Below are 26,918 nucleotides of genomic sequence, written 5' to 3' on the forward strand. Positions count from 1 at the left end.
CAGTTAAGGGACTGTCACACAGGGGAAGGAGAAAGAAACAGCAGGAATGTGTGTTTAATTTTTACAGGGACAGAGAAATTTTTTTGGGTGCCCTTTTCCATGTTTACCATGAGCGGGTCCTTTGACAAGAAGATTCCCACCATCCTTACGGACATTTCCAGCTCCCTGAGCTGCCACCCAACATCCAAGGAATCTCCGACTCTCCCTGAGTCCTCGGTAACTGATCTGGGCTATTATAGTGCACCGGCAGTTCATAGCCAGCACGACTACTACCAAAATCAGCCCTATTCTCAGCCCATCAACCCCTATGCGTACCACCAGTTCAACCTGAATGGAATAGGAGGGCCTGGGACCTACTCCCCCAAGCCAGAGTATTCGTATAACAGCAATTACAGGCCATATGGACATTTCAGGGAACAGCAGGTTCCAGCACAAGAAGCAGGTAAGAAGCAGGTTCAGGGGCCGGGGGTCATCCTACGCGGGGACATTTCGATGACTTTAAAAGTGCAAAGAAATAACAGCTAAGTGTGGCTTTGACTCCAAAGCGGATTGGCGTTGCCAGGAGGGTGTTGAAGTGGATAGAGGGATATTTCGGAATCAACGGATGCTATTCTCCAAAAGGCTAAAAAGAAGTGTCAAAATTAGCACAACCGCATGCTAAGACTTGAGCAGACCTGGTTTCGAATATTTGATCCCAGTTCGGCGCCTGGACCAGGTCTTTGCCAGGTGTTTGGGGAGGTACGCCAATTCGAGCAGGGGTTCGGCAGCTGCTGTGGTCAGAGCACATTCTTGGTGATAGATTTGTTTCTCCTGCTTGATTTTGCGATATCTGGGAGTCTGGAAAGAAGGGGATATCTTTTTCTTTTTTTGTGTGTGGGTACCCTGAGCCCGAAACTGAATTTAGACAGATACAAAGCAAGCAAATCAGACCTTTAACCTGGATTTCATGCAGAGAGATCTCTCAGGCATTTGGTTTAGAAATCCTGTAATAAAGCTTGAACAAACTGAGCATAGCAAAAAAAAAAAAAAAAAAAAAATCAGTCTTAAAGTGTCTCCTGCACACTGGCTAGGGAGTTGTAAAATCTTGTTGCCCCTTTACAGATTATTTGACCTCAGCAGCTTATGATATATCCATTCTTAATGACTTTAACTATTACTACTGCTACTGTGAATTATTTCTAGAGCGCTACCAGACGTACACAGGGCTGTACAGAGTCACAAAGGAGACAGTCCCTGCTCAAAAGAGCTTACAATCTAAACAGACAAGACAGACAAACAGGATGCTGGGTGAGGGATAGAGTTAGGTGGAATGGTTAATCCGCTGGCTAGAGTGGTGAACAGTGGGCAGAGGGGAATAAGATGATGGATTGAAGGCTAAATCAAAAAGGTGGGTTTTCAGTCTGCGTTTAAACAAGGTAAGGGGCGTGACGGACAAACTCAGGTAGCTTTTTCCAGGCATATAGAGCGGCTAGATGAACTGAGTGTGTGCAGCAAGAACATCCAGGGACAGATTTAACAAACACACACATACTGAAATTTCTATAGCACTATTAGACACATGCACAACGCTGTACAAATTATATGTAAGTACTCTCTCCGTCTCTTGTGGGCTCACAATCTAAGTTTTGTACCTAGGGCATACGAGGGTTAAGTGACTTGGCCAAGGTCACAGGGAGCCGCAGTAGGAAGTGAATCCAGTTCACCGGATCAAAGCCCTTTGCACTAACCATTAGGCTAATCCTCCATGCCATGCAAACTCGACCTGGGTTCTGCACATAAGAAAGTAACCTTTGGGATCTGTTGGAAACAGGATGCCGGGCTTGATGGATCTGCGGTCTGTGCCATTACGGCAGCTCTTATGTTCTTATAACCTTTGCAGGACATTTATCCTGTCTTGAAATATTGTTTACACTACCGCTCTCCAGCAGCTAAGCAGACCTCAAACCCGAGGCCGATTAGTTTCTTGTGAAGTTTGGAAGCAGTGTGAGGTTCCTCTAAGATTCAGCAATAGACAAAATGTTGTGAATGAGCCATTATTACGTATTTATAAAATAAAAGCAATCTTAAAACTGGAGAAAAATGTGTTCAATTAAAGATACCCATGGGAAGGATCATTTTCCAAATGCATTTTTTCTGGGTAAATACATATTTTTACCCTCCCAGAGTGGAGGCATTGCCAGGAATGTGTTGAGGTTGTTGGATGAAGATAGCACACAGTCTATTTTTAAACCTATGTGTGTTATTTTCTATGGAAAAAGAAACCACAGAAACGCAGGGACAAACGTCTAGAGGCAATTTTCTCCAAGGCAACAATGGAAAAGGCTGAAAGCTCTTTCCTTTGTAGAGCGGGCGAGAAGACCGTGGTGAAAAAGTACCTGTGGATTCTGCATCAGTACGGGCAGTTTGAACGTTGTCCCCGTGGAGGGTGATTTCTAGGATTAGTCAAGCTTTAACCACATAACTTTGAGAATTACATGAATATGTAGAGAGGTCTAACTCGAAATTTGCCCCCCACTTACCAGGTAAAAAAAATACACACACTTATCAAAGCATTCGTAGATATATACTGCATATATTCACATATAAAACCGATGTTCTTGGAGTAATGTTGAACTATGTTTGTATTTTGAATATTCAGATATAAACATGTATTTCCCTCATCTATTATTTCTTTATTAGGAGTAGCCTAATGGTTCGTACAGTAGGCTGGGGAACGGGGTTCAATTCCCACTTCAGCTCCTTATGACCCTGGGCAAAGTCACTCAACCCTCTATCGCTCCAGGTCCAAAAATAAAGCTTAGATCGTGAGCCCACTAGGGAACAGAGAAGCTACCTGCAAATAATAAATGTAAACCAATGTGGTTGTGTCACAAAAAGGTGTCATATCAAATCCACAACCCCTTTTACCCGCTTTTTTTTTAAAGAATTTACTCGAGGTGGTGTACACCGAGCTGTAATTCTAACCTCATAGGCATGAGGCCCACAGCACAGTTGTCTTGCATTCTGATCGCCAATAAAGAGATTTACAAAATTCCCAGGGAAACCACCTAGGTCACGTATTGGTCTCTTCCATGCACCTTAAGGCTTCATGCAGACAGAAGTCTTCTCATAGGAAAGTGTGCAGAATTCAGATTGGTTTAAGTTTGCACAGATCCAGCAGGGAAAGCCCACTGGGATGCCTCCACACCATCTAATATGGATTCCCAGAAGTCTAGGCTGACGTTCCTCAGCGTTTGGTGGATTTGGCAAATTGATTGGCGTTGCGAGGCATCTTTTGAGATATTTGCATGTCTTTATCAGGAGAGATACTTGCTTAGTAGTGTGTAGGAGGCTGCCCTGGGCACGCTCTCATAGTGATGGCAAAAGGAGTTCTACCTCATAAATAGTGTTTATAAACAGCTGCGAAGAACACCGGGTGAACAGATTGATAACGAAAGCAAGGCAAGTAGGAGTACCACGGTACATCACCAGGTCAGTGCAGAGAGACTGATGAAGTCTTGGCTTTACCCCATTGCATGCTTGGAGTTGTCATTCTGATTTCTCCTAAGAACAGCCATACTTTTTCTCCACGCATGCAATTGAACAGAGGTAGGACTGAATCAAAGCTGGCTTCACTTTAAGGCAGACTAGGCCTTCGCCTAGAGTGGCAGCTTCTGGGAGCAGCTGCAGTCAAGGCAAAACAATTCATCCTGATGGTCACACAAACTCAACTCTCAGTGCATCCTTTTATAGAGAGGGAGGGTGATTTTGGGAGACCATGTACTGTATCTGGGCTATTAGCCTTTGAACGTTGTCCTCAATCTTAGGTGCCAATCTGGGGGTGCTATGGATACTTGGGCATCCCCAAAACTGAGCAAACTCCTTGACTGTGTCCAAGGAGAAATGACTTCCATTGGGTTTAGCATCCCAAATCATTTTGAAAAGTTATCTCCTACGGGCGTGTGTGTATAAAGTATTGTTTTGAGAGGGGTGGTGTGGGGGGAGATCATATTCTCAGTTGGGAGGGACAGAAGATGTAAGGCTGAAAGTTGGCCTACTGGTCCTCAACTGGATCACCTTCCTTGAGTTGACCTGAATCAGGCGATGCTCTTAAAGATAATTAAGCAACAGGGTGTAATTGAATCCAGCACCACAGAGAGACAGTTGGAAAGCAGGAGACAGACACTTTAAAAAAGAGCTTTTGACAGCATAAGTCTTAATAATAAATCACTAAGTTTCTTTTTATGAGATCGTTCTTTTTTAGATATAAATTAAGCTGTTCAGAGCTGAAGATGGAAATGTTGGTATTGAGTGAAGCTCAATAGATTCAAGTAAAGTGACACTTCAGAAGACAGAGGGTCTGTAAAGTCCCCCAAATCATTTCTAGTGGGCCATCATTGACAGGTCATGAAAAATTGGGAAATGGCCCAATGTCCCAGGCAAGCAACAGCTTCACGAACATCCTCATGGCCATTCAACACAGGACCCACAGAACCTGGCAAACATCACCCTTTCCTTTCATCAAAGTTCACCTTTAAATTTTTGTGGCAGAAATATCTGTGGGAAAAGGGCTTCTCTGGTAATGTTTTTTAATACCAAATGAGGCAAATTGCTTTAGTTCATGTTTGCTGTGGCAATATTTTACACTCGTCTGGCAGCAAAACGTTCTCCCTCGGAAAAAAGAATGAGACAGACAGATAAAATCCCTCTCCCCTTCAAAGAAGAAGGAGGATAGACAGGCAGACAAGCAGATAATCATACTTGCCAAGAACGAGGCAGACGAAACCCTATTTACCCCCTCATAGAAAGAAGCATACAGAAGGAAACTGAACTTTTCTCCTCAAAGAGAGTAAGAGAGAATATCAGAGGAAGGATGAATTAAAAATCTGTGTTAAGACAGAGAGACAAGCGGTACCTCTGTTAATTTTTATTCAGTAATAATTCCTTCTCTTTCTTGCACTGCTTTTAAAACTTTTCTGTTCCATTGTCGGATCCCATAGGAAAAGGTAGGCAACGGCCTTAAAAGAAAGCTATTGGTTATACAAGTGTGGTTTGAAACATTCAGTAAGAAAAGCAAATTAATTTTTTAAAAAATTTGACAAAACATATTTTTCCGATGGAATGGTGAAACTGGACACTCGCTGAACTAAGTCCACAGGCCACAATGTTGAGAAATAGAAACATAGAAATAGACGGCAGATAAGGGCCTCGGCCCATCTAGTCTGCCCACCCCAATGACCCTCCCCTACCTTTCTCTGTGAATATAACTGGTTTTTAAAAAAACAACATTTGTTTAACTTGTTGTTTTTTTTACCGAACTTTTCAAACCACCCTCGTATTTAATGGACGTTTATGGCTTTGACATGAAACATATCCTGTCTTATAAACACTGCTTGTGAGTGTGGAGGAGGAAAGTCATGCTATTTATTCAAAACATGATTTTATTATTTAAGTGTAAATATTCATACACATCCAATGTCAACCGATGCTCCGGTGGCACATTCTCAGCTGTGCATTTCTTTTGAAGTTTCAGTAAAGGAAGAGCCAGAACCCGAAGTGAGGATGGTGAACGGGAAACCTAAAAAGATTCGAAAACCCAGAACCATCTACTCCAGTTACCAGCTGACAGCCCTGCAGAGGAGGTTTCAGAAAGCGCAGTACCTGGCACTGCCAGAGAGGGCAGAGCTTGCTGCCCAGCTGGGACTTACCCAAACCCAGGTAAATTACTTGCATCGCCCGGAAACACCCAAAGCTTACCTCATGTTTTGCAACAAATAGGGCAATTTCTGAACAGGGGGAGGGACTACCAGAATCGATGAGTGCTCCTGGGCTGCCAGACTTCCTGGTGGCCAAGGTCTAAAGTCTATGTTCAGGGCCTTCATGATGTTTATTCAGTAAAGGGCCTCACTCATTTCACATGTAGTAGCCAAGGCTTCAGCCCTCTAGATCAGGGGTGTCAAATGTCGGTCCTCGAGGGCCGCAATCCAGTCGGGTTTTCAGGATATCCCCAATGAATACACATGAGATCTATTTGCATGCACGGCTTTCATTGTATGCTAATAGATCTCATGCATATTCATTGGGGAAATCCTGAAAACCTGACTGGATTGCGGCCCTCAAGGACAGACATTTGACACCCCTGCTCTAGATTATAACGTGGAGTTGAATCCAGCTTGTTCTCTGGAAACCTAAACAAGCTTGACCGGTATTTCAGAGCCAGGGAGGAGAAAAGCATTGTGTTTGAGCTTCCCAAAAGGTTTAGCCCAGCCAAACGGGTTGCTGGGCTGAACGGTGTTTAGGAAGATGGGAAATATACTGGGACTGAAAGAGTATCTAATAAATCTCATCAGATAAAATGCAGCAGCTGGCTAAATTGTTTTTGTATCAACTGGGAGTATCGGGGTCTAGTCCTGATTCTTAATATCCTTCTTGTGTAACCTGTCTCTTGAGTGCTTAAACATATCTTAAGATATGAATCAATATCCCAGGTCCCAATTATTAGACTATCAATAATGGCAGAGGGCAGAGAAGGATTAGCTTGTCAACTTTTGGGTTATTAAATGCAATTAAGCTCTCAAATCATTTACAGTAGGGGTGTCCAACCTTTTGGCTTCCCTGGGCCGCATTGGCCCAAGAAAATGTTTCTGGGGCCGCACAAATGCTGCAGAAAGACCGAGGAAGGAGCCGGCAAGATGGTAAACACCCCGGGGGCAGCAGAGGAAAACACCGCATCGCCCTCGACCGGGGCCGCACAAAATACTTCACGGGGCCGCAGGTTGGACACCCCTGATTTACAGTGAGTGCAATGAAAATCACCATTTGAGCCACAAAGGCTCTGATTCCTTTTACTGTGACCAAGGCACCGATCGTTGGCAATTAGCAAGTAATAATTGGTACTAATTAGAAGTGATACGCACAACTTTCCAAAGCGTATTCTATAACGTGGGGCATAAATTCTAGTGCGCGGATCTCAAAAGGGAGCGTGGACAGGGGAGGAGCCTAGGCGGCTCGTCGGCATTCCTAAAAGTTACACGCACTGTTATAGAATACGCCCGATCCACGCACAACTTAGGCGCAGGTATTTGTTTGGTTTAGCTCCCAAATATATAATTGAGCTTTTCTCTTATGCAACCAACAGACACAAGAGAAACTCACATTTGAATTTTGTTTTTCCGTCTGTTAGAGGATGTAAACTTAAAAAAACATCATCCAAATCTTTTTCCATATCAAGCGGCGTTATGGGGTAAGGATTTAGAACAATTGCTTATGCTTACTGACACTTATGGGGAATTTAGGAGACATCGAAAAACATATCTGTTTACGAAGTATTTAGGCAGCTAATTTGTAAAAATTTTATTATGAACTATTATATCATTATGGTGTCTCTAATTATTGGCTTTTTACTTTTTAATTCTAGTCAACTTTTTTTATTGTAATTTTTTAACTATTGTAAACCGCATAGAACTTTACGGCCTTGCGGTATATAAATGCATTCTTATTATTATTAGATCTGGTTTTCATTGGTCTAAATCAGGGGTAGGGAACTCCGGTCCTCGAGAGCGTATTCCAGTCGGGTTTTCAGGATTTCCTCAATGAATATGCATGAGATCTATTTGCATGCACTGCTTTCAATGCATATTCATTGGGGAAATCCTGAAAACCCGACTGGAATACGGCTCTCGAGGACCGGAGTTCCCTACCCCTGGCCTAAATGTTAGTCATGCGTTAGTCAACCCTAGAGCTCCCTTTGAATATTGATCCCATAAGTGCCCAGCCAGAACCCAGGGAATCTCTTCGCATACACCAGGTTAAAGTAAGCATCATGCCTATACATATACCATGTAAAAGTGATTTTATAAACTGCGCATAACTTCAGAAGCTCTGTATAGAATCAAGCTATGCGCCATCCTTTTCAATGCTGATTTTTTTAGGCATCTTAAATAGAATATGGCTCACGATAAGTTTTGGATGAAATGGTAGAAGTACGCTTGCGGACCCAGAAGAGACATGTTCTTACCTGCGCAGTTGGGGAGGCAGCCTCAGGACAGGGTGAGGGTGAGGGAAGAACACGCACAAGCAGTTGTGACTAATCAAAACTAGTGGGCCAATTTTTTAAAGGAGCTGTGCATTGGCCTCTGGCAGTGGCGTAATAAGAGGGGTACAGGGGGTGGCCCACCCCAGGCGCAGTCTTCCTAAGGGCACACCCCCCCTCCTCCTCTCTACCCCCTGCTCCTCTCCTTGCCGCACCCCTTGCTTTTCCTGTGCCTTTTTTACTTCCCCAGCGTAAGGTTGCTGTCCGCGTCGGCATCGGCGCTCTCTCTGACGTCACTTCTGGGACCCGCACCTAGGAAGTGATGTCAAAGAGCGAGCCAACACCGACGTGGGCATGCTGATCACGTCGGAGAAGTTTAAAAAGGTTCAGGGAGAGGGAGAGGGGGCAGGAGGAAGGGGCCGTGCATGCGGCATGGAAGAGAGCAGGAAGGGGTGGGGTGAGGCGTCAATTCACCGGGCGCTGTTCACCCTTACTACGCCACTGGCCACTGGGTAGCCAGCATGTAACTCCTTTAGCCGTACAAGTTCAAAAATTATACAGATAATGTCAGGCTGTTTATTATTCATTTACTTATTTTAGGGTTAAAAAAATTATAGGCCACATAATCCTTCAATCTGCGTGGACTACAATATACAGGTACAAGATCCTTTATCCGAAATTCTAAAAACTGAAAAGCTCCAAAAACATTACTAACGTGAACAAAAAAAGCTTACTTTTAGCATCAAAAGTGAAACCTGGCCCCAAAGTCACTTTAAAGACTTCACTCTACGCTGACAGTAGTTCAGTTTTGTCATCTTACCTTTGAGGTGTTGTCGGTGGCCAAAGCAATTCATATTTGTTGCCTGCTGTGGCCCTACACACTTCTCTCTGTTGCATGTAACCGGAAAGGAAAGAGGAAGTGATGTCAGCAAGGCAGGATGCAGCAAAGAGAAGCCTGCAGGGCTGCAGCAGGTGACAAATATAAATCGCTATGGCCACTGGTGAGACGTAGAGGGGGGGCGGTCTGCCACGGGTGCAATGTCGGTGGGGTCACTGGCACACCTCCTCTCTCCCCCCATCTCTTCCCATTCATCCCCTCCACGTGTGTGTCCCCTTCCCTTCCCCCATACCTCTAGCTGAAGTTGTTATTCGTGGCGGTCAACAGCGTGCTTTTTGCGACCCCCATGGGCTCACCCACCGATGTCACTTCCGGGTGCCTGCATAGGAAGTGACATCAGAAGGGGGCATGTTGTTGACCGCCCGCGAGCAACGACTTCAGCTATAAGTGCAGGGGAAGGGAAGGGGGGGCGCATGCGCGCGGCAGGCAGGATCAGGGAAGGAGCGGAGGCGGAGACGAGGGCAGGGGAGGGGCACCTCCACCCCAGGTGCCTCTCGCCCTCGCTGTGCCACCGGACGCCTCATTCCAAAAACCGAAAAAAAAATTCTAAAATCCGAAATGCCTCTGATCCGGAGCATTTCGGATAAAGGATTGTGAACCTTTAATTGTAGGATGACAACGGCTCTAAAAATGATCCAGATTGTGGCAACAGCAGGCTTAAACTAAGGGGTCCTTTTATCAAGCTGCGGTAGGGGGGGGGGTTTAACGCGCGTAATACCGCGCATTAAACCGCCTGCCGCGCTAGCCGCTAACGCCTGCATTGAGCAGGCGTTAGTTTTTTAGCCGGCCGCGAGGGTTAGCGCATGATGATATGTCGGACGCGCTAACCTCGCTAGCGTGGCTTGATAAAAGGACCCCTAAATGGACTGTACCAGCGCCATCTCTGATCCATCTATTCAGTGCTTCTAAACTTAGACGTAGCGGACGTCACCATTTAACTTACCCCTGTGACTTTGCAGCTAGATGCTGTGTGGGGGTGCTTTTGCCTTAAAATGGTATTTCGCATGAAAAACAGGCACAACTTTTCTTTGGTTATTGTGATGACGTGTAAATAAAATAAAATAAATCTACTTTTGGAGCTTGCTGCGGTGTAGTTTTTAATCTATTCACCGGCCAGGCTGATCTTTGCAAAAAGTTCATTTGGATCACGTTTCTCCGCTTTTGCTAAAACTTCACTGGCTTCCAATTATTTTCGAGTCGACGTCGAATGTGCCTGCTTTGCATTTAAGATCTCGCGTGGCATCTTTCCTTCCTTCCTCTATTTCGGAATTCTACGAGATCTGCGATTGCCAGACCTACTCGAAAACTTAAGGACTCCTTTTACGAAGGTGCGCTAAGCGTTTTAGCGCGCGCTAGCTGAAAAATCTACTGCCTGCTCAAAAGGAGGCTAGGCCCTAGCGCGGCTTTGTAAAAGGAGCCCTAAATGATCCTTTCCTACGCTGAAAGGCGTCATCCACACTGGAAAACTGGGGACGACTCTTTTCAAAATTCCCGAGCGCTGGAATAATTTTCCTGTCCAGTTGCGTGACCTGGGCTCTCTCCAATCATTCCGTAAACATCTGAAAAGTTGGCTTTTCTCAAAAATGTGATCTTCGCTTCCCTCTATATTATCTCTATCCTGTTGTATTTTTTTCTTGAATTCTGTAAACTGTGCCGAGCTCTACTTTTATAGAGAAGATGCGGTATATAAGCTTAAGGTTTACTTTAGGGGTTTTTTGTTCATTAGCAAAGAACAAATTCTGCCTCTGACCCTGTATTGTTTGACTCGAAATATATACTCCCAGCCCTAGGGAAATTCTAGTGACACTGCTTTGCTGTCCTAGAAGCCACCTCTAGAATCTGGGCTTGGCAGGTTCACCCTTGGCGTGGCAGGTCTTTCTTCCAACGTAGAAAAATAAGCACCAGTCAGACAAGGTTTCACTTCAAAGAGCGGCCACATTAATGCAGCTTATGAAACCCTTTCTGTACGAAGACGCTGTCTGTCTTTGATTTGGCTCTTAATGATTATTTTGCGTGCCAGTCTGTATCAAGACATGTAGACACTGTACCGGTTGTAATCGTGTGCTTTCTCATCACTCTGTTTCCCAGATGCGATTTGCACTAGACGTGAGGAGTAAATGCTCAGAATAACTGTGGATTCACCTGTAGCTTTCGTGTCAAGTTACAGAGAATAGTATTATTTTGTAGCTATAATTCTGACACTGTCATTAATCCATATCGCACATTTATCTAGACCAGGGGTCCCCAAAGTCCCTCCTTGAGGGCCGAATCCAGTCGGGTTTTCAGGATTTCCCCAATGAATATGAGGGTCAGGTCAAAACCGCGGGAGACAAAGGTGCGCGCGGACAACTGAGCGCAGGGTGGAGGTGCGCGCCGAAGAAAATAACTGTTTTTAGGGACTCCGGCGGGGGTCTGTGTGGGGGGGGAACCCTCCCACTTTACTTTATACAGATCGCACTGTGTTGTGGGGGTTTGGGGGGTTGTAACCCCCCACTTTTTACTGAAAACTTCACTTTTTCCCCCAAACAGGGAAAAAGTTAAGTTTACAGTATAATGAGGGGGGTTACAACCCCCCAAACCACCCACAACACCGCCGCAATCTGTATTAAGTAAAGTGGGGGGCTCCCCAACAAAAGACCCCCGTCGGAGCCCCTAAAAACTGTCATTTTCTTTGGCGCGCGCCTCCATCTTGCGCTCAGTTGTCGGCGCGCGCCTTTGTCTTCCACGGTTTTGTCTATGAACCTGAATATGCATTGAAAGCAGTGCATGCACATAGATCTCATGCAGATTCATTGGGGAAATCCTGAAAACCCGACTGGATTGCGGCCCTCGAGGAGGGACTTTGGGGACCCCTGATCTGGACAGTATCACATGTAATTTTCATATAACATTTACTTTTGTATTTCAAATTCTCAAACTCTCATAGAAATACTACAACTTTCTTGTATAATGAGGAAAGTTTTAGGGCTCCTTTTACGAAGGCGGGCTACGCGTTTTAGCGCACGCACCGGATTAACGCACGCTATAGAACGCCCTAGTCAAAAATCTACCGCCTGCTCAAAAGGAGGCGGTAGCGGCTAGCACACGTAGCATTTAACGCACGCTATTCTGCGTGTAAAGGCCCTAGCGTGGCTTTGTAAAAGGAGCCCTTAGTATTTATACATGAGTTTGAGAATTTGAATTTGCACGGAGCACTTTATATAAAAAAGAATGTGGATCTGATGACGAGGCCAGTGTCGAACAAGTACTTAGCCATTGAAAGCACTTGTCTATTACTGGCACCTCTGAAGTTCCTGATGAAAATGCAAAAAAATATGAAATACAAAATTCAATGTTATATGAAAATTAAATGTAATACTGTCTAGATAAATGTGTGAAGTTATAGAGAATGACACAGGGACAGATTTTCCCCCATCCCTGTGGGATCTCTCTGTCCCTGCCCCATCCCTGCAAACTCCGTCCTCATCTGCACAAGCCTCAAACACTTTAAAATCCTAAGTAGCAACATTCTAGAGCTCAGATTGTGATGTCATAATGCCTCATTCCACCAATGCCTAAGCTCCGTCCTCATCTGCACAAGCCTCAAACCCTTTAAAATCCTAAGTAGCAACATTCTAGAGCTCCGCTTGTGATGTCATAATGCCTCATTCCACCAATGCCTAAGCTCCGTCCTCATCTGCACAAGCCTCAAACCCTTTAAAATCCTAAGTAGCAACATTCTAGAGCTCCGCTTGTGATGTCATAATGCCTCATTCCACCAATGCCTAAGCTCCGTCCTCATCTGCACAAGCCTCAAACACTTTAAAATCCTAAGCATTCGAGGCTTGTGCGGTTAAGGCAGAGCTTGCAGGAATGGGACAGAAACAGAATTAGCGGGGACATTGAGATCCCTCGGGGATGGGGACAAATTCATCCCCGTGTCATTCTGTACACAGCTTCTGCACTTTCACATTCAAATCAAAGGTCGGGCATATTTTACTGTAGATTTTAATCACTGTTGTAGAGATCAGTTTTTCAGGGGCCTGCTGTCATAGTCCACAAGGACTGCAAGCGCCTTTTCAAAGAAAGAACTCCTAGCTGAGCCTCCCTTTGAAAATCCATGAGCACAGACACCACATACTCTCTCGAGGAACGTAGGGAGAGGGGAGATATGACAGAGACGTTTAAGTACATCACTGGTCGAATAGAGGTGGAAGACGACATTTTCCTTCTAAAAGGACCCTCGTCCACAAGGGGACATCCGTTGAAAATCAGGGGGGGTGGGGGGAAATTTCATGGGGATACCAGGAAGTACTTCTTCACTGAAAGAGTGGTGGACCATTGGAACGAGCTCCCGGAGCAGGTGATCATGGCCAGCAGCATACAAGATTTTAAGAATAAATGGGATGCCCACGTCGGATCCCTACGAGGGTAGCATAGAGGAGGGCAGCTTGGGGACGAGTGATAGAGTGTAAATTAGGGGAGGGTTGTTGGAGTGGGTAGACTTGATGGGCTATGGCCCTTTTCTGCCATCATTTTCTATGTTTCTATGTTTCTATCATAAAACTCACTTCTATACCGCTAAGTTCTATGCGGTTCACAAAAGGTTCTGAGTACAAAAGATGAGAAGAAAGGCAGAGCATGCCTAATTTTCAAAGTATTCAGTAAAAAGATACGTTTTTAAGACACGTCAAACTTGTAGATAAGAGTCACTTATGTACGTACATCGAGTGTCCCTTTGAAATCCCCTTGGTAGTGACATACAATCCAGAGCTGGAAAAACTAAAAAAAAAAAATTATAGCAAATCTAAAACCACTTCTCCAGGAAGATGAATTACTGAAAGAAATATTCCCAGCTCCACCTGTGCTGGCCTTCCATCAGCCACCTAATTTGAAACAAACATTGTTTCAAAAGCAAGCTCCCCACACGACCCCATGAAGAAGAGAATGGCACACATCCTTGTGGTGTGACAAACCGCAAGCTGTACAAACACATCTCAAAGGATCCCACGGTCTCTCATATGGGAAAAGCATTCAGCATAAAGGGATCCTTCACATGTTCATCTTCTAATGTGGTATACTCTACATCATTCAGTACAAAAAGTGCAAAGAGGCATATTACATCGGCGAATTAAGCCGAATGCTAAAGACCAGAATCGACCTACATAGATATCAGATTAAGAATTGCAAGACCAACCAGGATGTCACCTCTGTCGGACAACACTTTGGAAAAACTGACCAATGATTTTACGGTGAGAATACTAAAAGGGAACTTTAAAACAATCCAAGACCGTAAAACCTTTGAAATCAAAATGATAAGGTATTTTGACACCTACTAGACAGGACTTAGAGATCTGGGTTTTCTTTCCCACTATAAAGACATTAAAAACTGCTCTGCCACCTTTCTGTCTCCTGCCCAACCACTCAGCCCTCCCTCTTCCTATCCCCAAAATGCTTTCATGTTTTCCTCATATATATTGACGTTTGTCTGCACTTGCTTTTTGCTGATCTGAAGAAGAAGCGTTACCTTCGAAAGCTCGTCATAAAAGGCATTGAGTTAAGCCAATAAAAAAGGTATCGCCTTATTTCCTTCATTGTATTTCTTTATATTACCTTGGAAAGTGGACTAACACGGCCACCACACCATTTCACCCTTTGGAAAATCCAATGGTATATACCACAGGTACATAGTATCTGCAGCAGGTAGAAATTACAGCCCAAAAAGTACGAATAATGTAAGAAGAATGGCTTGGCAATAAAACCCACCATGAGTGTCCTCTCACCTGACTTATCCCAGCACCTTCTTCCTCAGGGGTTAGAGTTCACGCATTGTGGACTAGCACTTACTCTCTTACCCACGCTGAGGGGGTAATTGTCAGAAGTCGCTTTTACATGGATAAATGTGTTTCTCCATGTAAATACTTTGAAAATGGTCTTATCCGTCCTCCATCCGAGTAGTAATGAAAGTGTTTACGAGACGTCGGGCTCCTTTTGCGAAGGCGCGTTGGGGCCTTGACGGGCGGGATAGCGTGCCCTGAAATGCCGCACGAGCTAGCCGCTGTCACCTCCTCTTGAGCAGGCGGTAGTTTTTCGACTAGCGCGAGCTAATCCGGCGCTTGCGTTAAAATCTCTAGCGCACCTTCGTAAACGGAGGCTTTATCTTTGTAAAAAAAAAAAAAAAAAATCTATCATTATGCGAGAAACTATGGAGCCGGCCGGTTGGTGTAATGATGCTCACGTTCCTGTAAATTTTCAGGCTGAATATTTTTGGATATCTGGTCCCTTCAACAGCTCAGTTTTCCAGAAGGAGGCTGGATTTTATAAAAAGAGCAAATTAAGCAATATAGTAGAATTGATTGCTATTCTGTTTAGGTAGTTCTGAGCTCAGTTTACCCAATTTACCGAAAAGATGTGCTGAGACTAGAGTCGGTCCAGAGAATGGCCACCCGGATGATCGCGGGTCTCAAGGATCTCCCGTACGAGGAAAGGCTGGATAAGTTACAGCTCTACTCACTCGAGGAACGCAGAGAGAGGGGAGACATGATCGAGACGTTCAAGTATCTCACGGGTCACATCGAAGTGGAAGAAGATATCTTCCTTCTCAAGGGTCCCACGGCAACCAGGGGGCACCTGTGGAAAATCAGGGGAGGGAAACTGCACAGTGACACCAGGAAATTCTTTTTCACTGAAAGAGTGGTTGACCGCTGGAACAATCTTCCACTTCAGGTCACTGAGGCCAGCAGCGTGCCTGATTTTAAGGCCAAATGGGATAGGCACGTGGGATCTATTCACTGAGTTAGGTGAGGAAGGGTCATTGCGGTGGGCAGATTAGATGGGCCGTGGCCCTTATCTGCCGTCTATTTCTATGTTTCTATGTAATTTGCCTGAAGGGTTCAATATGGGGGGGTGGCAATCAGTTTTTGGCAGACATCACATGTTCTTAAAAAGATATTCAGTAGAAGATGTGAACTATTTGTGGAGCACCTCAAAAAAAAAAATACACAACAGGAAGGATGAGTGACCGCCAAAGACGCCCCACCTCCAGCTGGCCTGCTTGGAGTGATTCATCTAAATTTAGACGTGGCAGGTATCAGGGATGAATCTCTCTCTTGGCTCGGGCAGGAATAACTCCGGCTAAGCCAGTCACCCCTGTCACTCAAATAACCATTTCAAAGGGAGCTTTACTGGGTGGGGGCAGGCCGTTTCTCTTCTTGTTTCTCCTTAGGCAGTTCCTCCTGGAACCCCATCCTTTTCGTTAGCTGCTTCTTTTTTCTCCCCCTTATCTCCTTTGTCCCTGTCCCTTTGTTTCCCTCTCCCTGCCCCCCCCCAACTGGTCCCTGGAGCTTTTATGTAAAGTTTCAAGTTTATTCATGGCTTGATATACCGACCACCACATGTATCCGGGCGGTTTACAATATTAAAAATTAGAAAGGTCTAATAAAATTTTTGGTTTGGGTGAGATGAAATAAAAAGAGGGTAAACCTAAAACGATGACGAATTAAGACTGATTAGAAACGAGAGGTTTTAGGGGATAGGGAAGTTTTAATTACAATGATAAATAAAAATGAAAGGAAGGGTAGAGGGATGAGGAGTAACGAGAGGGAAATGGGGATGTAGCTTCTTAAAAGCTTTTTTTTTTTTTTTCACTTATTGGTAGGCATCTTTAAAAAGAAATGTTTTGAGATTTCTCCTGTAGAAAGTTATTTTTTTTTCTCTCCACTTCTGCAACTTGCTGTCTGTCTTTTCAACTGGAGGGTGTGAAGGCCAAAATTATTTATTCATTCAGTTTTCTATACCGTTCTCCCAAGGGAGCTCAGAACGGTACACACACATTTTCCCTGCCTGTCCCGGTGGACTCACAAGTTTCAAGTTTTTATATACCGCCTATCAAGGTTATCTAAGCGGTTTTTACAATCAGGTACTCAAGCATTTTCCCTATCTGTCCCGGTGGGCTCACAATCTATCTAACGTACCTGGGGCTATGGAGGACTGAGTGACTTGCCCAGGGTCACAAGGAGCAGCATGGGGTTTGAACCCACAACCCAGAGTGCTGAGGCTGTAGAGCCAACCACTGCGCCACACACTCCTCCCTCGCCACACCCTCCTCCCAATCTATCTAATGTACCTCCTCGTCTGTCTGCAGCATGTGATTCTCGTTCTGCCCGCTCTTCTTTCTCTCTAGTAGATCATGTCTCCTATTCCCAGAAACCTTTCCCCATACAGCCCATCCTAAGCTCCCCGAGTCGTCTTCACAACTTCGGTCTCTCCTCCCTTTAAAGCTCTTTTCTGCCTGTTCCAGCATTTTAAAGCAGTATTATCTCTCTCCCAGCCAGTGATCCCTTTCCAGAACCTTCTCTTATTTTGTTTAGTTTCCCACGTTGTATATTTGTTTGCTTTTATATATATATTTTTTTTGTTTTTCATTTTAGGGCAATGTTGTCAAAAGTATAGACTATTTCGATCGTCAGCACCGCATCTCAACAGTCAGCAATATTTTTGCAACAGTGTCCACTATTTTGCAATCTTGAGTCCTATTTGCCAATGCCGCTTTTGCAAAACAGTGCTCGAAATTGCAAAATACCGCACCTTTTGCTCAAATAGTGCCCGCTATTGATAACACAGGAAAGAAACAGAAGTGATGGCATTTTTCCAGTCGATTTAGGTTCAGAATGACTTGAAATAATATAGGACGAGTCATTTCAAATTAATGAAGGAGACAAGATGGCGTGAGAACCAAAACAGGCAAACAAATTGCGAGGTTCAGTCAAATCAAGCAGCTCTTTATTATGGAAATATGGACTCAACACAAGCTGTGTTTCGGCAGAGTGCCTTCATCAGGCGTTCATTATATAAGGGGCTGCTGAAAAGTTCTCAGTCCAAGACGAGAAGGATGTGGAGCCATGAAACTTACTCCAGACTTTTCATGACACTTTTTGTCTCATTTCATATCATTGGAACGAAAAGTGTCAAGAAAAGTGTGGAACAACTTGTAAGTCTCGTGGCTCCACATCCTTCTCGTCTTGGTTGGACTGAGAATTTTTCAGTGGCTCCTCGTAATTCGTTTACGTTCTATGACGTGCACAAATGCGTTTGCAGTCTTTCAGTCCTGTTGCCGCATACACGTTTGTGTGCTTCGAAGAATGTAACAGAATTATAATTGGGGGGGGGGGTACGGTGTGGGAGGTGGGTGTCTTCCCCGGGCATGCTGGCACCCCTCCTGCTCTCCGCTCCCACTTCCCACTTCTCCCCATACCACGTGCGCCCCTTCCCTTTCCCCCGCACCTTTTTTAAAAACTTTGGCACGAGCTCGCGTCAGCTTCGGCGCTCTCTCTGACATCACTTCTGGGACCCGTGCCTACGAAGTGTCATCCGAGAGAGCGACGAAGCCGATGTGAGCAGCAACTTTGTGGCTGCTTGCACCAGAGAGAAAAAGGTACGGGGAAGGGGGCATTTGCATGCGTGACAGAGGGGGGCGCCACCGATCCCCACTATGCCACTAATTATAATGAACTCCTGATGAAGGCATTCTGCCGAAACACAGCTTGTGTTGAGTCCACCAAACGTAATTCCATAATAAAGAGCTGCTTGATTTGACTGAACCTCGCTATTTGTTTGCCTGTTTTGGTTCCCACTTCATCTTGTCTGCTTGCTTGGTTTTCCGTGGGACATCTTCTTGGTTGCTTGAGGATTTCAATTAAAGGTGCATCCCTACTTTCATCTTCTTCACGGATTCATTATCTGATATGTTTCCTCGGCTTCCTTCTCATAAGTAGCACTTCCTATCTTTCATGCCTTGTGTCCACTCACCAGTGTTACTCCTTTTTTTTTTTTCCTGTCTCAGCTTCTACTCGTACCCTTTTCATTTCAGTCATTTTCACATGCTCTCTTCTTCCTTGCTTCTCGTCCTGGTCTTCCTTTATAACACCACTCTGCACGTTGCTTCCCTCCGTGCCACTTCTATTCGGATGCACGCCGCTAACAGGGATCCACTGGGGATCTATGGAACTGCAGGCATGCAAAGCAGAGAACAAAGAGTGGAGGCTAGAAACCGAGGGATGAGCAATGTGAAAATTTGTCTGAACCCTCCAAATAAGGCAAAGCGTATATACAGTGGCGTAGCAAGGGTGAGAGGCGCCTGGGGCAGTGGCGCCTCTCCCCTGCCTTCGTCTCCATGCTCCTACTCCTTCCCCCATATCTCTAGTTGAAGTTGTTGCTCATGGCGGTCAACAACGTGTTCCTCGCGACCCCATCGGCCCTCCCTATGATGCCGCTTCCTATGAGCGGCACTCAGAAGTGACATTAGCGGGAAAGCTGACGGGGTCACGAAGAGCATGTTGTTCACCGCCACGAACAGAAGTATGGGGCAAGGGGGGTGTGCACTTGGAGGGAACGAATGGGAAGAGGCAGGGGGGCAGAGAGGAGGAGGGGTGCCAACATGGTGTTGGATCCCGATGCTGGATAATCCAATACAAAAACGGAATTTAAAAAATAAAAACATCGCTCAAATTAAAAATACATTGGTACCTCGGAATACGAACGCCCCAGAACTCGAACAACTTGGAATCCAAATTTTTTTTTTTTTATTACATTTTGCCCCGGAATCCGAACGCTGCTTTGGAATCCGAACATACGGGAACTGCAAGCGTTGCTCAGCCCACGGCTTCCCCTCTGACGCAGCTTCCTGTTTCTGCCTGGGAGGGAAGCTTTGGGCTGAGCACCGCTTGCAGTTGCTGTTGCCGATCCTGCTGCCTATGCCGCTGGGGGGGGGGGAGGGGCCCGATCTTGCTGTTTCTGCCACGTGGGCCCGATCTTGCTGCCGCTGCCAGGGGGACCCGATCTAGCTGCCTCTGTTAAATTTATTTGAAAATCTGAGTTTGTGGGATCAAGGAACGGATTAATCCAGTTTTGGAACTCGAACAGGATTCTGGAACGGATTAAGTTCGGATTCCAAGGTACCACTGTATTGAAAATAGCTCAACATGGCCATGTTTCCGTGCAAAGCTTGCCTAAAGGTTCATATAAAATCCAAACGAGCAAAACATACATTAAACAAAACCCCACAAAAATAGATAAACCTTGTAGATAACCTGGCATCTTTTATCAGTAAGCAACTTGAGTAATGAGAAACAAGGCAACTGCTTCGGCTTAAAAGGGGATGATGGCAGTAGAAAGAGCTACCGTCTGCATTCCCTGCTCTTGCTGAAATTTGCAGTCTCCCTTTCACCAAGCCAGACCAGCGGACATTATGTTCTTGCTTTTCTCAGAGAGGATCTTGGGGTGACCTAAAGCAACGGAGTGTGTGGAACGGTACTGTGCCCACTCGCGTGGACGCTTATAAAACTGCCCTAATTCAATACAGAGCGCTGAAAATCATAGAAACACGTGCCCAATTTGCATGCGTAATTTTATAGATTAACACGTTAAAATACTGCCAATAACTGGCGTTTTAACGAGCGATTATTGACGCTAATTAGAATGAATTACAGCTTATGAGCATAAATTTAGGTACGAGACCTGCGTTTAAATTTTTAGACGCGAGTCAAAAAAGAAAGCGTGGAAATGGCTGGGTCCTAGGCAGATTAGTTACATGTGAAATCATAGAATAAGGGCCTAAATATAGATGCAATGTTAGGAGCTGGTCCCCCTTCGGCCACCTCTTAATTACCTTGTATTGAAATATTAATCTTCAGGCCATCAGAAATGCCACCAGATGTTCAACAAGATTTCATAACAACTGGCTTTATGCATTCAGTCTTCACCGGGTCACTTTTAACTTTTAACACTATTAACTATACTTGGATTTGAATGTATTAAACCTTCAACTTTGCAAGTTAATATGGTATGACTACTATTTTAATACTTAACTAAGGTGGTGAGTGGTAAGGGACAAGTACGCCGACATGTTTCACCCTTAGCGGGTCTTGATAACAGTTACTGGGTGGCCGTCGCGTAAAACAATCCCTAGCTGAGGGATTGTAGCCCTGAGGAAACCCCCCTAAGGGTGAAACATATTGGCGTACTTGTCCCTTACCACTCACCACCTAAGTTAAGTATTAAAATAGTAGTCATACCATATTAACTTGCAAAGTTGAAGGTTTAATACATTCAAATCCAAGTATAGTTAATAGTGTTAAAAGTTAAAAGTGACCCGGTGAAGACTGAATGCATAAAGCCAGTTGTTATGAAATCTTGTTGAACATCTGGTGGCATTTCTGAGGGCCTGAAGATTAATATTTCAATAGAAGGTAATTAAGAGGTGGCCGAAGGGGGACCAGCTCCTAACATTGGTTTCATATATACCTTCTACTAAATTTTGAAACGTATGATACTAAATATAGATGCAGGCATTTATACCACCTTTTCGTTCCCAGGCATAAGCACTATTCTGTAAACTGTGTCTAATTTTAAGCGTGGCTTATAGAATAGCACTAGTTTTGGTGCTAAGCTCTTTGGCACCATATATAGAATTTCCCCCTATATCTAGATCAAGCCAATCTAACTGTGGGACCCTGTGGCAATAAATGACTTGCCCAGGGTCACAAGGAATGGCATTGGGATCAAACCTGCAACCTCAGGGTGCTGAGGCAGAAGTTCTAACCACTAGGCCACGCCGCCACTCCCACTCTGAAGCATTTATATATTTTTGCTCAAATAGTGCAACTAAGTGGTGCGCATTCCGATACTGAAGCATTTTTCCCTTTCTGAGCTGGCAGGCTCACACTCTTATCTAATGTACCTGGGGCAATGGGGGGATTAAGTGACTTGCCCGGGGCCACAAGGAGCAGTGTGGGTTTGAACCCACAACCTCAGGGTGCTGAGGCTGTAGCTTTAAGATATTTTGTATAATCGCTTAGTATTACGATAAGCGATATTTCAAATTATCATTAAATCTTGAAACTAACCACTGTTCTACTCTAGAAATGAAGTGAGCCAAGTATAGGACAATTCAGCCATTATGACATCACTGATGAGGCTGGCTCTCAGGTATTGGTGGAATGAGGCATTATGATGTCACAATACCAGCTCTGGTTATCAGAGGCTGAAACTTTTCACACTATTTATTCAGTTTTCTATACTGTTCTCCCAGGGGAACTCAGAACGGTTTACATGAGTTTATTCAGGTACTCAAGCATTTTTCCCTGTCTGTCTTGGCAGGCTCACACTCTAATGTACCTGGTGCAACTGGGGGGAGATTAAGTGACTTGCCCAGGGTCACAAGGAGCAGCATGGGATATGAACCCACAACCTCAGGGTGCTGAGGCTGTAGCCTTAACCACTGTGCCACACACTTCCCCTCTATCCAGCTGGCAGCTGTGAGCGTTTTGTTGACTGCTGCAGGCGTTATTTCTGGACAGTCAATGCTGGGCCATTTCTAGGATATAGCATTGGACATCCAGTTTGCGTGGCTAACACATAGCCAGTTACGTCAATGTTCAGAACTTAAGCAGCCACGGACTGCCGCCAATACTCCCTCTAAGGATTGGCTGGGTGCATGTAATTTTTTTTCGTTTGAGTGACAAGTTCTAATAGATTTTTTCCAGGTGAGCAACTACTTCTCAAACCCAGATTTTCAATTGTTCTTGTGAGCGACTCTCCTGGAATGAATGAGCAATTGCTCATATGCTCTGCGTAGAGGGAACATAGCTTGCCACATAAGGATAGGACTGTGTTTTACATGGCCCCATTTATGTGGTTACCCTGGCTAATTAAGTTCTGAATGTCTGCACTTAAGCCCCCAAATAGCCAGCTTTCACTTAGGCGCAAAGGGCCAAATTCTCCAAACAGCATCCCAAAGTTTGGCAGTGGTAGGTGGCAGAATATATATATATTTTTTTTAAATGCAGGCGCCGTTCTTAGGTGCCTGTCTCACGTCTATGGAGGTGCATAGGAACGCCTAAGGCCAGTGTGGGCATGGTTTGCGCTGCAAGTGCTTTCTATTAGAAGGATGCTAGGTTGCATAGGGAGAGGTATGGTCAGTAAGACAAAGGAGGTCTTGATGCCCCTGTATAAGACTCTGGTGAGACCTCATTTAGAATATTGTGTACAATTCTGGAGGCTGCACCTTCAAAAAGATATAAAAAGGATGGAGTCGGTCCAGAGGATGGCTACTAAAATGGTGTGTGGTCTTCATCATAAGAGGTATGTCTAAGTCAGGGGTAGGGAACTCCGGGCCTTGAGAGCCATATTCCAGTCGGGTTTTCAGGATTTCTCCAATGAATATGCATTGAAAGCAGTGCATGCAAATAGATCTCATGCATATTCATTGGGGAAATCCTGAAAACCCGACTGGAATATGGCTCTCAAGGCCCGGAGTTCCCTACAATCGGGGTGCAGCTGGAGGTAGTCACCATGACCAAGTTCTTCAATCCCCCCAAAGTGTCCAGTGAAAGCAAATCAAACCACAAAAATAATCCCCCAGAAACCCCCAATCCAAAGGCAGTAAATCAGCTATCTTCCTCATATACCCCTTGGAATACCTACCAAATACCAAGCAAAAGTAGGCACTGTGACAGCTGTATTTAGCATACACAGTTTAAGGACCCAAAGTGGGCATAGAAGGCTGAACCCTACCTCAATGGCCCCTTGGATATACCTCTGATCCTTACAGGTAAATGAATATGCACAAACTCTACCGAAATATAAGCTGGTCATTTTTAAAGCAAGTCATTCCCATAGACCAGTGATTCCCAACCCTGTCCTGGAGGAACACCAGGCCAATCGGGTTTTCAGGCTAGCCCTAATGAATATGCATGAGAGAGATTTGCATATGATGGAAGTGATAGGCATGCAAATTTGCTTCATGCATATTCATTAGGGCTAGCCTGAAAACCCAATTGGCCTGGTGTTCCTCCAGGACAGGGTTGGGAACCACTGCCATAGACTGAATTACCAGCAGTAGTTACTTACTTCGTAACATAGAAATGAGAAAAATATAGTGTTCCCACAGTTTTGGAATGAAATGTACATGCTTACAAATGGCCGCCGATATTACAGAGACAATTTAGAGAAGAACATTCTAGAACTGTTCTTTATTTTCCGTGTTTAACGGAGTGGGGGGGGACACATGGTTTTCTTTTTCTCACTTTATATTGCACTGCTAGAGTTGATACAATCCAACGTTTGATAAAATGCTTGTTTCGAAAAGTCTTAGCTGGGCTGAAGAGTCTTCAGTTCCACCTTGTGAATGCATTGTCAGTATATCTGATTCCCCCCATTCCTTCCTCTTTCTACCCAGGTGAAGATTTGGTTCCAGAACCGAAGATCCAAGTTTAAGAAGCTGTACAAGAACGGTGAAGTTCCACTGGAACACAGTCCAAACAACAGCGACTCCATGGCCTGTAATTCCCCGCCTTCTCCTGCCATCTGGGACAGCAGCACTCACAGTAATCCTTCCAGCAGGACCCAGCAGCAGCCTCAACTCTCCCACAATGCTTCCCCCAGCTATCTAGAGGACTACAATCCTTGGTACCCTCACCCTAACTTATCAGGATCTCTCCTGCAGCCCCCGAGTACCATGCACCATCCTCCTTCCAGCACGGGGGCAGTGTACTGACTTGCAGGCATCAACAGGGCAAACAGAGACTCAGCAAATCGACCCTGCTGTGACAGCCATGATGCAACAAAGAAAATGTTTTCCTTTCCATCGAGGAACACCAAGCCTTTGGCGTGTTTCAGAAATGGTACCACCACAAGGTTTTGTAAATCTCACAGTCCTGTGTCGTTTATTTTTTGGGACACCGCTGGCTGATTTGCTTTTCAACTCTCTCTCTCACCAGAATCTCTCACCAGAATCTCTGTTTTCAGAGACTGGGGCTAATGCTATGGAGGCCACGATCGCTAAATGTAAACACTTTGTGAACTGTTACTTTCCCAGACAACCTTTCGAGAAGCCTGAGCAAGGTCCAGTCTGGAAGAGCCATGGAACTAAGTGCCGCTGGAAAGAGCTTTCCTAATCAGAGCAAAAAAAAGCAGCGAAGGCCACAACATGGCAGATTGTGACTAAATACCATGGAGGAAGTGCAAGATACTATGGGGGGGGGGGTCGCTATTCAGCATGCTGTATCTACGTGAACAGTATCAACTTTCGTTGCCTAAATCTACCCAGTTCAAAGATCCATCACCTCGTGCCACTTTGCCCAATTCAAATCTGTCGCTGCAAAATTGCTGTGTTCACAAAACTAGTCTGACCAAAGTCGGGCAGGGCTGGAGCATGCCCAGGGTGGAGTTTAAATGTAGCCCGATCAGCTAAATCCATCTTCCTGTGATCCCCTGAGCAAGTGGCTGGCAAATCTGACCACACACGTTTTGTGCAGCTAGTTGAACTGGATAATGTCCCGGAACTTTAGCTGTAGCCGAATGATGGACAAAAAGAAATGGTTAACTCCAGTATATGATTGCCTAGAACACAAGTTTTCAAGCTGGTCCATTAGCCCATCTGGATTTTTAAGATCTCTGCAATGAATATGCATGAAATATATTTGCATATAGTAGAGGCACTGCGGGCAGATAGCATGGATTTACCAAAAATAGATCAGTTGGATGAGGCAAAGAAACAGACTGGCTTTAGATCTTTGCTCAAAAAGATCTCCAAGCTGTGGGGGGAAAGAAACCAAATTTAAATACTATTTTTTTTCTTTACCATAAGTAATTTGTGTTTGGGAATTACATGGCAGTACAGGAAACTGAAACAGACGTGGAAAGCACTACCAGCCCAGGAATCCATCCAGATTAAAAGCAAGAAAAGCGCCACAAACCTAAAGTTCTCTCCTTATTTTAATATTTAAACGAGACTAAACTTCAGGCACGGTTTAAGTTATTTTATATGTTGTTGTTTTGATTGTTTTAATTGTAGCTGTTCTGTCTGGAGGGACAAGTGGCAAACTTAAAGCAGCGGAAAGCTCAAAGGGAACAGTTCTATAACTGGGCACTAACATTTTGCTCCCTGGCGACATGTGGTGAGAGCCTGTTCGGTGGTGGCATATGGGCACCTGGATTCCATTATAGAATTCTAGCATAACCTGGCATCCACCGCATCTTGCGTTCATGGTTTTATCAGCCATCGAGCGTGTCAGTGGCGTGCGGTGAGGGCTTTCAGGGGATTTATTGAGTCCCCAGCTCTAAAGCCCTGCTTTTTCATTTTTTTTTGTATACTCTTTGCTCGATGCAGTTTGATTTGTTGAATAAGTAGCCTGCCCATACAGTCAAACTGCATCAAACAAAAAGTAGTCTCCCTCCAAAAAAGCGGGGCTCTTGGGTTGGGGATTCTCTGAACCCCCTGAAGGCCCTGAAAGGACAGATCTGAATTTGATTGGCTGAGCAGCATCTGTCTGTTGCCTGCTTGGCCAATCAAATTCAGAGCAGTGCTCTCTGGGCCTTCAGGGGGTGGGGTGAATCCCCTGAAGGCCCTGACCGTACACCACTGGAGCATGTATATCTGCAGTCATGTCAGTGTGGCAGGGGGTGCATAACATCTGTCAGCTATGTCCAGAAGTACAGCCCTATCTATGCTCCTTCCATGTTTACACCTCTCTGCATTTACACACTATGGAGGGAATTCAATAAATGGCACTAAATTCAGCACTAAGCACTGATCTATAAAGGGCACATCGTGCCTTATATAGGATAGCGTTTAGAGCGGATCTTGCACCTAACTGTTGGTGCCAGGCCTAGGCCTGCTGAAATGTGGTAAATGCCGGCGCCCAAGTTAAGCGTGCTTTGGCAGTATTCTGGAATTCTGTGTGTAGCATTGTGGAACGCCCCCGACACGCTTCCTTTTGAGACACGCACTGTGGAAGTTGGGTGCTGGGCCATATAGAATAGCACACATCCAGATGCACAAACAAAATTTTAATGAATGCTAATTAAAATCAATAAATGATTGATAGTGCCCAATCGCTGATGGTTTGGAATAGAAAATGACACGGGGACATATTTTTCCCCATCCCCTGCTGGAACTTGTTTTCCCGTCCTGTCCCAAAGAGTTCTTTTTCTGTCCCTGCCCCATTCCTGCAAGCTCCGTCCCCATCTGCA

The 26,918-nt window shown here is 44.9% G+C and overlaps 1 protein-coding gene across 1 annotated transcript; it reads left to right on the forward strand.

Annotated features, from left to right (window-relative positions):
* On the forward strand, nucleotides 1-26,918 carry LOC117347601 (homeobox protein DLX-3-like). The gene is made up of 3 exons (XM_033918727.1): nucleotides 1-442; nucleotides 5,507-5,697; nucleotides 24,124-26,918. Exons 1-3 carry the CDS (start codon nucleotides 100-102, stop codon nucleotides 24,439-24,441), a joined length of 852 nt encoding a protein of 283 aa, XP_033774618.1. The 5' UTR covers nucleotides 1-99; the 3' UTR covers nucleotides 24,442-26,918.

Source organism: Geotrypetes seraphini, chromosome 13, assembly GCF_902459505.1.
Source record: "Geotrypetes seraphini chromosome 13, aGeoSer1.1, whole genome shotgun sequence".
Lineage (NCBI taxonomy): Eukaryota > Metazoa > Chordata > Amphibia > Gymnophiona > Dermophiidae > Geotrypetes > Geotrypetes seraphini.